Source organism: Myotis davidii, unplaced genomic scaffold (genome assembly GCF_000327345.1).
Source record: "Myotis davidii unplaced genomic scaffold, ASM32734v1 scaffold1437, whole genome shotgun sequence".
Lineage (NCBI taxonomy): Eukaryota > Metazoa > Chordata > Mammalia > Chiroptera > Vespertilionidae > Myotis > Myotis davidii.
The window spans coordinates 1,053,926-1,065,401 of NW_006288601.1; the positions used below are offsets into that span (position 1 = coordinate 1,053,926).

At 39.2% G+C, this 11,476-nt stretch overlaps 1 protein-coding gene across 1 annotated transcript in view; it reads left to right on the top strand.

The window, feature by feature from the left end:
- Positions 1 to 2: 2 nt before the first annotated feature.
- The window catches only part of TERF2 (telomeric repeat binding factor 2), a gene marked incomplete at its 5' end in the record, with an annotated part of 20,822 nt that continues 9,348 nt past the window's right edge, over positions 3 to 11,476 (top strand). Inside the window, 3 exons of the mRNA XM_015561767.1 lie at positions 3 to 120; positions 784 to 914; positions 11,322 to 11,408. Coding sequence (XP_015417253.1) covers positions 3 to 120; positions 784 to 914; positions 11,322 to 11,408 — 336 coding nt within the window. The remainder of the gene's footprint in view (positions 121 to 783; positions 915 to 11,321; positions 11,409 to 11,476) is intronic.

Genomic DNA, 11,476 nt, shown 5'->3' on the forward strand with positions numbered 1-11,476 from the left:
AACCAACGCTGTCTTCTTTCCCAGCTTTGCTTGTCAGGCCCTTGGGAAAGGAGCACACCGTGTCCCGGCTGCTGCGGGTTATGCAGTGTCTGTCGCGTATTGAAGAAGGGGAGAATTTAGGTATGGCAATGTTTGTGTTCTTCTCCGGGTTTAGAGTTACTCTGTTACCAAATTTACATCCGGGACTGAAGGATTCGGGATTGAGGTGCGCGGCGTTCGGATCAGTGGTCGTGTTCCTTCTGGAATGAGCATGCTCTGGGCTCTCGTTTCTTGCAGTTGATGAGATTCTCTTGCCTGCTTTTCTGTGGTTTGCGTTTTTCTTTTTATTTCCTCCCACCTGTTTCTTGCTCGCCCCAACTTTGCTGCTGTCTGAAGTGAGTTATGTTAAGATGGCCACATCTTTCCCCCCATATAGAGAGTTTTCACAGTAGCAGCACATTTTTATTTTCTGAATTGAACTTGAAAGCTCTTTAGCCAAAACGGTCTACAGTTTCTGGCCGCTTGTATCTGAGGAGGATGTGTGCATCTTGAAATTTGAGCTGCAAATGCATGTGTTAAAAAAAATAATTTTTTACCTGTCTTGAAAATTAAGTCATTTCAAATTAATTGACTTGAATTTAGACCCTTAACATGTTTGTAAGCCTATAGCGAGTTAGTCAGCAATCAAATGCAAATCTTACTATATTTGCATGTTTCCTGTCCATTAATATATGTATTTTTGGACATAACGTTTCTACTCTGGAGAAAATAGCTTTAAAGTGAAAACTGTGCTCTTTGTCCTAGACTGTTCCTTTGATATGGAGGCTGAGCTCACACCCCTGGAATCAGCTATCAATGTGCTGGAGATGATTAAAACGGAATTTACACTGACAGAGGCAGTGGTGGAATCCAGTAGAAAACTGGTCAAGGAGGCTGTAAGGCTCTATTTTTCTTTTTTCTTTGAACAAAAATCAGAGGTCTTTGAGGATACAATGCTTATCCTTTTGTGTGCGGTGGAGGAAAAACGGTGGAGAGAGAGCAAGTGAGCACACTCAAACATGAACATACAGATAGATATTATCTCTTCAGGCAACCCCTTCTCAGCCCAGACTTGGAAAGAACCATTGATGGTAGGTGCTCAGCTTTTGTGATTTTCGTGGTCTTCCGTGTGGCCCTTGCAGGAGGGGCCACAGTACGTAGGAAATGGGTTGGCACTGAAGCCTGGAGGTTATTACATACATTTCGGAGAACTGTGGAAGGACCAGAAGTAACTGGTTTGGTCACCCTTATATATAATAAACCAAGGAGAAGAGCTGGGGCCTTGGGAAATGTGGGACTCTGAGCTATTTCATGCAATTGCAGGAAGAGAGGCTTAGGGAACATTCCCCTTGGATAGGCACATTGTGATAATCAGCCAGTTAGAAAAACAGTCATGGCGGAAGGCTTGCACAGGTAGTGTTCTTGACAAGAAAAAAAGCTAGTGGAGTGTCTAGGAATTTGGGTCTATTGACTCTGTCATGGCTCAGGTAGCTTCAAGTAGTAGAACCTATTTAAAACATAGAAGTAGCCTGGCCAGTCTCAGTGGTTGAGCATCAACCCATACACCAGGAGGTCACAGTTCCATTCCAGGTCAGGGCACCTGCCCCTGATGCAGGCTTGATCCCCAGCAGCGAGCGTGCAGGAGGCAGCTGATTGATGATTTTCATCATTGATGTTTCTGTCGCTCTCTCCCTCTCCCTTCCTCTCTCTGAAATCAATAAAAACATATTTGGGGGGGAAAAACATACCAAAAACATAGAGTGGCCATGGGAACCAGTCAGAAAGCGTTTTTTGTTCTCCAGTAACAAAGGCTAGGGATGTGGAAGCAGATTCAGAGGTGGGGACTGAGGAACGACAGCTCAGCATTGCCTTGGGGATGGAAAGTAAGAAAACTGGTAAGAAAAGGAAAGAGCACCCCCTAAAAGGATGGAATTGGGTCCGAGGCAGAGGAGGCTGAGATTAAAGCCTTGCTTAGCAATGAAGACTCTGTCCCTTGGTGGTGTGCTGAGTGCTCAGGTACCCTGTTAAAACAACTAGTGTGCGTGAGGTTCAGATATTTACTCAGTTAAGGACCTTGGAAAGAGCTACTTTTGCTCTTGCAAAGAAAGCTTAGATAAATCTAGTTGCAAGAACAGAATTTTGGTTTAGGTAAGTGAGGCTTGTGTTGGAGGGAAAATGCCAGAAAAGACATATTAGCAAGGGAAGAGAAATCCATGCTGGCTTTCAGAATAGCTTTCGAATGGAAAGAGACAGCACCAGTTCAGAGTAATTTGTGTAGCTGCTATTACATAGCTAGCTGAGAAGTGCAACTCCTTCAGAACACAAGGATTATAGATTTGTCTTCTGGAAGAAGCTTTGTGGGCTTTCATCTTTCAGCTGTATATTATTTTAAGTTCATAGATCTTTAGTTTAGGAGCTTCGTTAAGGAAAAATCTATTCGTAAAGTCTAGTTAACCATTTTCTTATGTTGACTCCTTCTCCTTTCCATTTTCCACCAGGTACAAGATCTCGGTATACTTAACTCTATTACTATTACTGCTGTGTAACAAATTATCCCAAAACGTAGCAACTTAAAACATTAAAGTATTTTCTCCCATTTTCCAAGAGTCAGGAATGTGGTAGTTGTTCAGCCAGGGTATTTCTGGCTGAAGTCTTCCATGAGATTATAGTCAAGCTGACTACTAGGGTTGAAAGATCTGTTTCCATGCTCACTCACACAGTTGTTAGCAGGACTCACTTCCTCCATGGCTGTTGGTTGTAGACTTTAGCTCTTTGCCTCCCATAGGGCTGCTTACATCATGGTAGCTTGCTTTCCCTGGAGCAAGTGATCCAGGAGAATGAGAGCCCAGGACAGAAGCTGCAGTCTTTTATAACTTAATCTCAGAAGTAATGTCGTATCATCACTTCAGGCATATGCTATTGGTCACGTAGTTCAGACCAACTCTGGATTAGTGTGTAAAATGGGACTCTGCGCGAGGTAGGGATCATTGGGGGCCATCTTAGGGGCTGTCTATCAAAATTACCTTGATCTAGTTATTACATACTATGTCACTTGTCTTTTTTTTTTTTTTTTTGTCAAGTGAGTTATTTTTTAAGTTAGATCTTCTCAGCGTATAGTCTGGGGATTTCTTGCAGGTCTTCAGGACCCTTTAACGGGTCAAAAACAATTTTCATAACAATGCCAAAAACAATAGTCAATTTTTTTTGTGCATTGACATTTGCCTCAGCATGACCAAGGTAGTGGTAAATTGTATTAGTACTCTTTGTATTCATTGCCACATGCTTGCAGTTATAAAAGCCAGTTTCAGTTAAGAATGTCTTTGAGGAAGCAGTAAAAATTATTAATTTTATTTAATCTAGACTCTTGAGCAAACATCTTTTCACTATTTTGTGTGACAAAGTAAGAATTTTGCCTGAAGTATTTTTGCTGCAAATTTGATGATTGTCTTCAAGAACCCCCTGGAGTGATTGAGTTGCAGGCTGACCTGGCTGGCTTTTTGTTGTTAATCCTCGCCTGAGGATATTTTTCCATTGCTTTTCAGAGAGAGTGGAAGGGAGGAGGGAGGGGAGAAAAAGTAGAGAGGGAGAGAAGGAAAGCAGGAGAGAAACCTCAATGTGAGACAGACGCATTGACTGGTTGCCTCCCACACATGCCCTGACCAAGAGCAGGGAGTGAACCTGCAACCCAGGTACCAACCCTTGACTGGGAATCGAACCCAAGACCCTTTGGTGCATGGGCCAACACTTTAATCACTGAGCAACACTGGCCAGGGCCTAGCTGCCTTCTTAATGGAATCCCATTTTGACTTGAAGCAGTGGTTCTCAACCTGTGGGTCGCGACCCTTTGGGGGTCAAATGACCCTTTCACAGGGGTTGCCTAAGACCATCGGAAAACACATATATAATTACATGTTGTTTTTGTGATTAATCACTATGCTTTAATTATGTTCAATTTGTAACAATGAAATTGGGGGTCACCACAACATGAGGAACTGTATTAAAGGGTGGCGGCATTAGAAAGGTTGAGAACAACTGACTTGAAGGAACTGACAAACTTTAAGTATTTGGCCGTTATTTTCTTGAGAAAGTGAACTTGTCACTTCAAGGAAAACAATTGACAGTATTTGTTACCAATGATAAAATTCAAGCTTTCAAGTGAAAGAGTTTTGGAAAAGTTGTATTAATGTGCTTGATAGCTTCCCAATTCTTCAAGACTTTTCTGATAAGATTGATGATGGAATTAACAACTGTGACTTTAAAAATATTTTAAATAAATGGGTCAATATTTGGATGATCTACATAATTTGATGAGCCAATATTTTCCAGATGATCAGTGCATTATATTACAGAATCATTTGTGGGTAAAAGATCCATTTAAAGTATAAGATAGACTAACACATTTTTATGTAGCAGATGATGAAAAGCTCACTTGCCAAAGTTTGGTATAGAGTTGAAGAAATATAGCCATAATTTTCTGAAGGGCTATTAAAATATTCCTTCCTTTTCCAACTTCATATCTGTGAGGCCAGATTGCTTTTTGTATATATTTCAACCAAAACAACAAAATGAATGCAGAAGCAGAAATGAGAATCCATCTTTCTTCTATTAAATCAGATATTAAGATTTGTAAAAATGTACAATGCCACCCTTCCCATTAAACTTTTGTCTTAGAAAATATAGTAATTTTTCATAAAGATATGTATTTATGTTAAACTGTAATGAATTAATTTGTTTTTTAAATGAATTAATAAATATCTTTAAATTTCCTCAGTTTTATATTTCTAATACGATTATTAATAGATATAACTCACATAAATAAAAGCTCTTTGGGATCCTCATTAACATTTAAGAGTATAAAGGAATCCCAGGACCAAAGAGTTTGGGAACTGCTTCTGTAAGTTAATGCTATTGAGTCTATATTGGTTTTCTCTTCATCACTAAAAGACATTCCTCAGTTAATTCTTCTGTCAAAAACAGCAGCGAAGAGCATGTATGGCATGTTTTGGGGAAGCATTTATTTGTTGCTTTTTGCTGTGGCAGCACTTTCCCTGAACCTTGCTTTGTAAGAGCACTCTGATTTTCTTTTGGTGCTTTACCCCATCTGAGAGGCTGGTGGATCAGACAAACTCTCCCAGAAGTTTAATTTTTGAAACGAAAGGCTTTGTCAAGGCTTTGAGCATGCCTGCTTTCCCATAACAGCCTGGATTCTTTCTGAGTTTTCTTCAACTTAGCCTTTCTTCTGTGAGTTTGGTTTTCTCTTCCTGTTCATTTTCTATCTTTCCCCCCAAACATAAGTCTGTCTCACCTCTATTGAAAATCTGTGCTTGGAATTTCCCTTTTGTTTAAGTTAGCAAGAAACCACTGCTATTGCTTATACCCCAAGAACCTTAACAGACACATAAGAGAAGAAATTACACTTCTGAATACTCTCAAGTGAAAAAGCAATGGTTCATCTCTTTAAAAGAAATCTTCACCGGAAATTAATACTTAGTTTTAAAAGATAAGCTCATAGTACAAACTTTGGAGGCAGACTTTTAGATTTTGAAAGCATTTGCATTTCCTTTCTTGTTTAACAAATTAAATATAACAGGACCTATGTTCCAGTTCTGGAATAGATTAAGCATGCTCTCTTCTGCTTACCTTAATGCTGCAAGTATAAGTCCTGCACAGAATGTGCGGAACAGCTCTCTGAGGACGTAGAAATGTAAACGGTAGTAAGAGATGGGGAAGAACACCAGCATTTGAAAGTCTACCAAACTGGTGATGAGTAGTTTATCATTTTTTCCCTCTCCAGTATCTTCCAGCCTGGACTTGAAGGCTCCTTAAACCTGGAAGTGCACTCCAGGTGTGAACAGAAAGAACTCCAGGGGAGGTTCTCTCTGGTCTGAGGAGCAGGAAAGATCTAAGGGTCAGAGTGGGTGGGAGAAATGCCAGTTTTGTTTTTAACTCCCTTCTCTCCTGCCCCAGCACCTAGGCAGTACTCTAGTGATGGCAGCAGGGCAGGCACCGAAAACTGAAGGCAGAACTCCTTTCCTCTTTAACAGTAGAGGTGTGATCCCCAGAACTTGGAGCAACTTCCGTTGCTTTTTAAAAAGTATATATTTTTATTGATTTCAGAGCGGAAGGGAGAGGGGTAGAAAGAGATAGAAATATCAATGATGAGAGAAAACCATTCATCAGCTGCTTCCTGCACACCCCCTACTGGGGATTGAGCCTGCAACCCAGGCATGTGACCTGACCGGGAATCAAACCAGGACCTCCTGATGCTCAACCACTGAACCACACAGGCTGGGTTCCATTGCTTTTTTTACTGAACATCCTGCTGCTGTAGACACAGCCCTGGATACAGATGCAGTTAGTGTGTGGCACAATGGGGAACGAAAGCCCAGAAATGCAAGGCTGATGCAGTACTTGAAAATAAGTGTAATCCACTCTATTAATCTAAAGGAAAAAAACCACATAGTCATTGTCAGTTGATGCCAAAAATGCATTTGACAAAACTCAATATTAATTCATGATAAAAACACTCAGAAACTAGGAATAAAAAGTAACTTCCACAACCTGATAAAAGGCACCTACAAAAAAACTACAGCCAACATCATACTTAATGATGGAGAAGGAATGCTTTGTCCTTAAAATCCAAAACAAGGCAAGGAATCCATTCTCACTACTTCCATTCTACATCATATTAGAAGACCTAGCTAGTGCAGTAAATTAAGAAAAGGAAATAAACGGCAACAGACTAGAAAGGAAGGAATAAAATTGTCCCTTTTTGCAGAAGACATCACCCTGTATGCAGGGTGGGGCAAAAGCAGGTTCACAGTGTTCAAATGGAAAATAATACAATAATTAATAATAATACAAAAATAAACTTGCATACTCCCCACTGTAAACCTACTTTTGCCCCATTCTGTATAAAAATATATCCCATGGAATATACAAAAAAAGCTATACTAAGTAACTTTAGCAAGATAGCAGGATATAAGATCAACACAAAAATCAATCATATTTCCATATACTAGCAATAAAGATTTTGAAATCAAATTACCAAAACAGTGCCATTTACAATACAGTAGTCTCCCCCTTATTGTGGGAAATATGTTCCAAGACTCCCAGCAGATGCCTGAAACCTTGGGTAGTATTAAATCTCACGTATACTATGTTTTTCCCTATACATACATACACTAATGGCATCTCTTTGCCATATCCTAATTACCATCATCACTACTTTGTGCTTTGGGGCCATTATTAAGTAAAATAAGGGCTACTCGAACATAAGCATTGTCATACTATGACTTCAATTTGATAATCAAGACAGCTACTAAATGATTAACAGACAGCGTGTACAACATGGATACGCTGGACAAAGGGATGATTTCTGGTCCAGGCAGGATGAAGCAGGACAGCCTGAAATTTCATCATGCTACCTAGAGCAATGGTGCAATTTAAAATTTGTGAATTGTTTATTTCTGGAACTTTCCATTTAATATTTTGGACTGCAGTTGGCCATAGGTAACTGAAACTAATTTTGTATGAAAAATAATACAATATTTAATAATACAAGAATAAACTTGCATACTCACAACTGTAAACCCACTTTTGCCCCATTCTATATAAAAATGGATAATGGGACTACTCATAGCTCCCAAAAGAAAAATAGTTAAATATAGGTCTAGCAAAACATGTGCAGGATCTGTATGTGGAAAAATACAAAATGCTGATGAAAGAATTCAAGACCTACTAAATGGAAAAACATACCATGTTTGTAAATTGGAAGATTATAGTATACTAGAGGCCCAGTGCACAAAAATTTGTGCACTCGGAGGAGTCCCTCAGCCCGGCCTGTACCCTCTTGCAGTCTGGAACCCCTCAGGGGATGTCCACTTACTGGCATAGGCCCACTCCCTGGGGGGGACAGGCCTAAGCTGGCAGTCAGACATCCCTCTGGCAGCCCAGGAGCTCTCGGGGGATGCCCACTTGCCAGCAGGGAGCAGGCCTAAGCTGCAGTCGGACACCCTTAGCGCTGCTGAGGAGGCAGGAGAGGCTCCTGCCACCACCGCTGTGCTGGCAGCCATCAGCCTGGCTTGTGGCTGAGCAGAGCTCCCCCTGTGGGAGCACACTAACCACTAGGGGGCAGCTCCTGCATTGAGCATCTGCCCCCTGGTGGTCAGTGTGTGTCATAGTGACCAGTCATTCCCAGTTGTTCTGCTGTTAGGGTCAATTTGCATATTACCCTTTTATTATATAGTATAGTTAAGATGTCATTCTCCAGTTGACCTATAGATTTAATATAATTCCAATCACAGTCTCAGTAGGATTTTCTAGAGATACAGACTGACTATAATATGTTAGGGCAGAGGAACTAAAACAAAAGTTTTATAGAAGAACAAAATTGGAGGAGGACTCACTACCAATTTTAAGAATTATACTCCATGTACACATGTAGATTCATGTGGGACAGAAGAGAGAATCCAGAAGTAAACCCACACAAATATGACTTAAGTAGTTTTTTGACAAAAATGTGAAGGCAACTTAATGATAAAGGGATAGTCTTCAACATACAGTATTGAAACAATTAAATGTCCACATGCAAAAAAAAGGAACCTTGACCTAAAACTCAGCCTATACAAAAATTCATTCAAAATGGATCAAAATCTAAATCTAAAGTGTAAAGCTATAAAACTTTCAGAAGAAAACATGAAAGAAAATGTTCATGTCCTAGATATGACACTAAAAGAGGAAAAATTGATAAACTGAACATCAAAATTTAAAATTGAGAAAAATACTGTTGAGAAAGAAGACAAGCTATAGACTGGATATAAAATTTGCACATTTTGCCCTGACCGGTTTGGCCCCATGGATAGAGCATCGGCCTGCGGACTCAAGAGTCCCAGGTTCGATTCCGGTCAAGGGCATGTACTTTGGTTGCGGGCACATCCCTAGTAGGGAGTGTGCAGGAGGCAGCTGATGGATGTTTCTCTGTCATCGATGTTTCTAACTATCCCTCTCCCTTCCTCTCTGTAAAAAATTAATAAAATATATTTTTTAAAAAATAAAATTTGCACATTTTATATATGACAAAGGACTTTTATCCAAAATATATAAAGAACTCTAGAATTGTGCATCTAAAACTTGTATAATTTTGTTAACCAGTATTAGCCCAATTCAATAAAGAGGAAAAATATATAAAGAACTCTCTCTCTCTCTCAAAAAAAAGAAACAACTATTTTAATAATGGGCAGAAGACCACCAAAGAGAATAAATGGATGGCAAGTAAGTACATGAAAAGATGCTCAACATCAGTCAATAGGGAGATACAAAGTAAAGCCACAATGAATACCAGGACGTACCTACTGGAGAGGCTAAACTTTAAAAACTAACACTAAGAAGTGCTAGTGAAGATGTGGAGCAACTGGAACTCTCCTGTTGCCGATAAGAATCCAAAATGGTATAATCACTCAGTTTGGCCACTTATGAAGTTAAACATACATTTTCCATATGACCCAGCAATTCCACTCTTGGGTATTTACCGTAGAGAAATGAAGTTATGTTCATACCAAAACCTGTACATGAATGTTTTAGCATCTCTATTCATAATCACCAAAAGTTGCAGACAACCTAAATGTCCTTCAAAAGGGGAATGGATAAACAAAACTGTAGTAGATCCATACAAGGGGATATACTGTTCAGCAATCAAAAGAATTATTGATAATGCTACAACACAGATGGATTGCAAAGGCATCGTACTGAGGGAAGTAAGCTAGTCTCAAGGCTATGTCTTTTAAAAAAAATAAGCGCTAAGTACTGTAGAAATCCATTTAGGACATTCTTGAGGAGTCCAAATAGTGAAAAGATTAGGGATGTGGCGGAGTGACTAGAGAGAGGCAGCACAAGGGAGGTTTTTGTATCCTTAAGAGAGGCAGGCAATACTTGTGTTAAAACTCAACAGTCCACCAAAAATTAATTTACTATATGCAAGGCAAATAAAATTTAAAAGCAATAGCACCTGACTTAGAAAAAGTAAAATCTTTGTATTCAAGAAAGTATAGTTTTAGTACTGTTTTTCTGCAAAAATATATGTAAAAGTGAATGTGGTCATCTGATTAAATCAGTGGTTCTCAACCCTCTGGCCCTTTAAATACAGTTCCTCATGTTGTGACCCAACCATAAAATTATTTTCGTTGCTACTTCATAACTGAAATGTTGCTACTGTTATGAATCGTAATGTAAATATCTGATATGCAGGATGATCTTAGGCGACCCCTGTGAAAGAGTTGTTCGACCACCAAAGGGGTTGTGACCCACAGGTTGAGAACCGCTGGATTAAATGTAAGGACTTTGTACCTTCTCTGGGCAGCAAGAATTTAGGCTTATGCATTCAGGAGCATTTGACTAGTTTGCCCTGTAGGGCTGTGCTCAGCATGTTGACAGAATGACCAGAGATTAGTACTTCATGGATTTGCTATTCCTCCTACTCTTGTCTGTTTCTCCTTAAATTCTTCCCTGTGAAGATTGAAAATATCTACCTATGAACCAATTTTCCTTCCTTTTGTATGTGAAATATGTCTGATACCTCTCTTGGGACAGGATCTAAGGGAGCTACTTTATCCTGTTAGGTAATTCCAAGTGCTCCCAGTTTTCCCCTGGCCTTTCTAATTAAAAAAAAAAAAAAGTGCACATGTTTTAAAAATATCCTTTTTAATTTTCAATTTACGGTTTATTTCCCTCTACTATAGTCTCTTGGGATTTCTTGTGTGTTTTTTACCAAAGGACTCTTCTTTTCTTCTGGTTGTTGAGACCTCATCCTAACTGAAACTTTGTCCTCTTTTGTGGCTGCTGTGGATGAGCTGAGTTTGTCTCAGTAATTCCCTGCACATTTTAACTGGAATAATGTATCCTACCCTTTCTCCCTCCATTACATCAAAGCTTTAGCATCTAAAAAGAACAAAACCAATTGTTCTGGGGACCTGGAATGACTCAAGTCCATTTTGCCTTTCTGTACAAGGCCCTATTCAAATTGGGTAAATGGTCTGTAATCTAGGGGATCAGATTTTGCTGTAATAGGCATCTTTTTAAAAAATTGAATGTAATGCTGAAAATCTATACCCTATACACTGAAAGAGCTTGCAGTTGTTCATAATGCTTGAACAATAATTGTTAGTTTTTAAGTACAGGAATTTGAAAGAATGAAAAAGTTCTTGGGTATGTAAGACTCAGTTTCACTTTTTAGTAAAGCTTTGTGACATTTAATATTCTCATACTTATCACAACAGTTAAAAAAAGGTTTTTTCCCCCTTTTGTAGGCTGTCATTATTTGTATTAAAAATAAAGAATTTGAAAAGGCTTCAAAAATTTTGAAAAAACATATGTCCAAGGACCCCACAACTCAGGTAAATACAATATTTTGCTTCTAAGACTTAAATACATTTCATTGTTTTTTGTGGGAAAACAGGGAAAG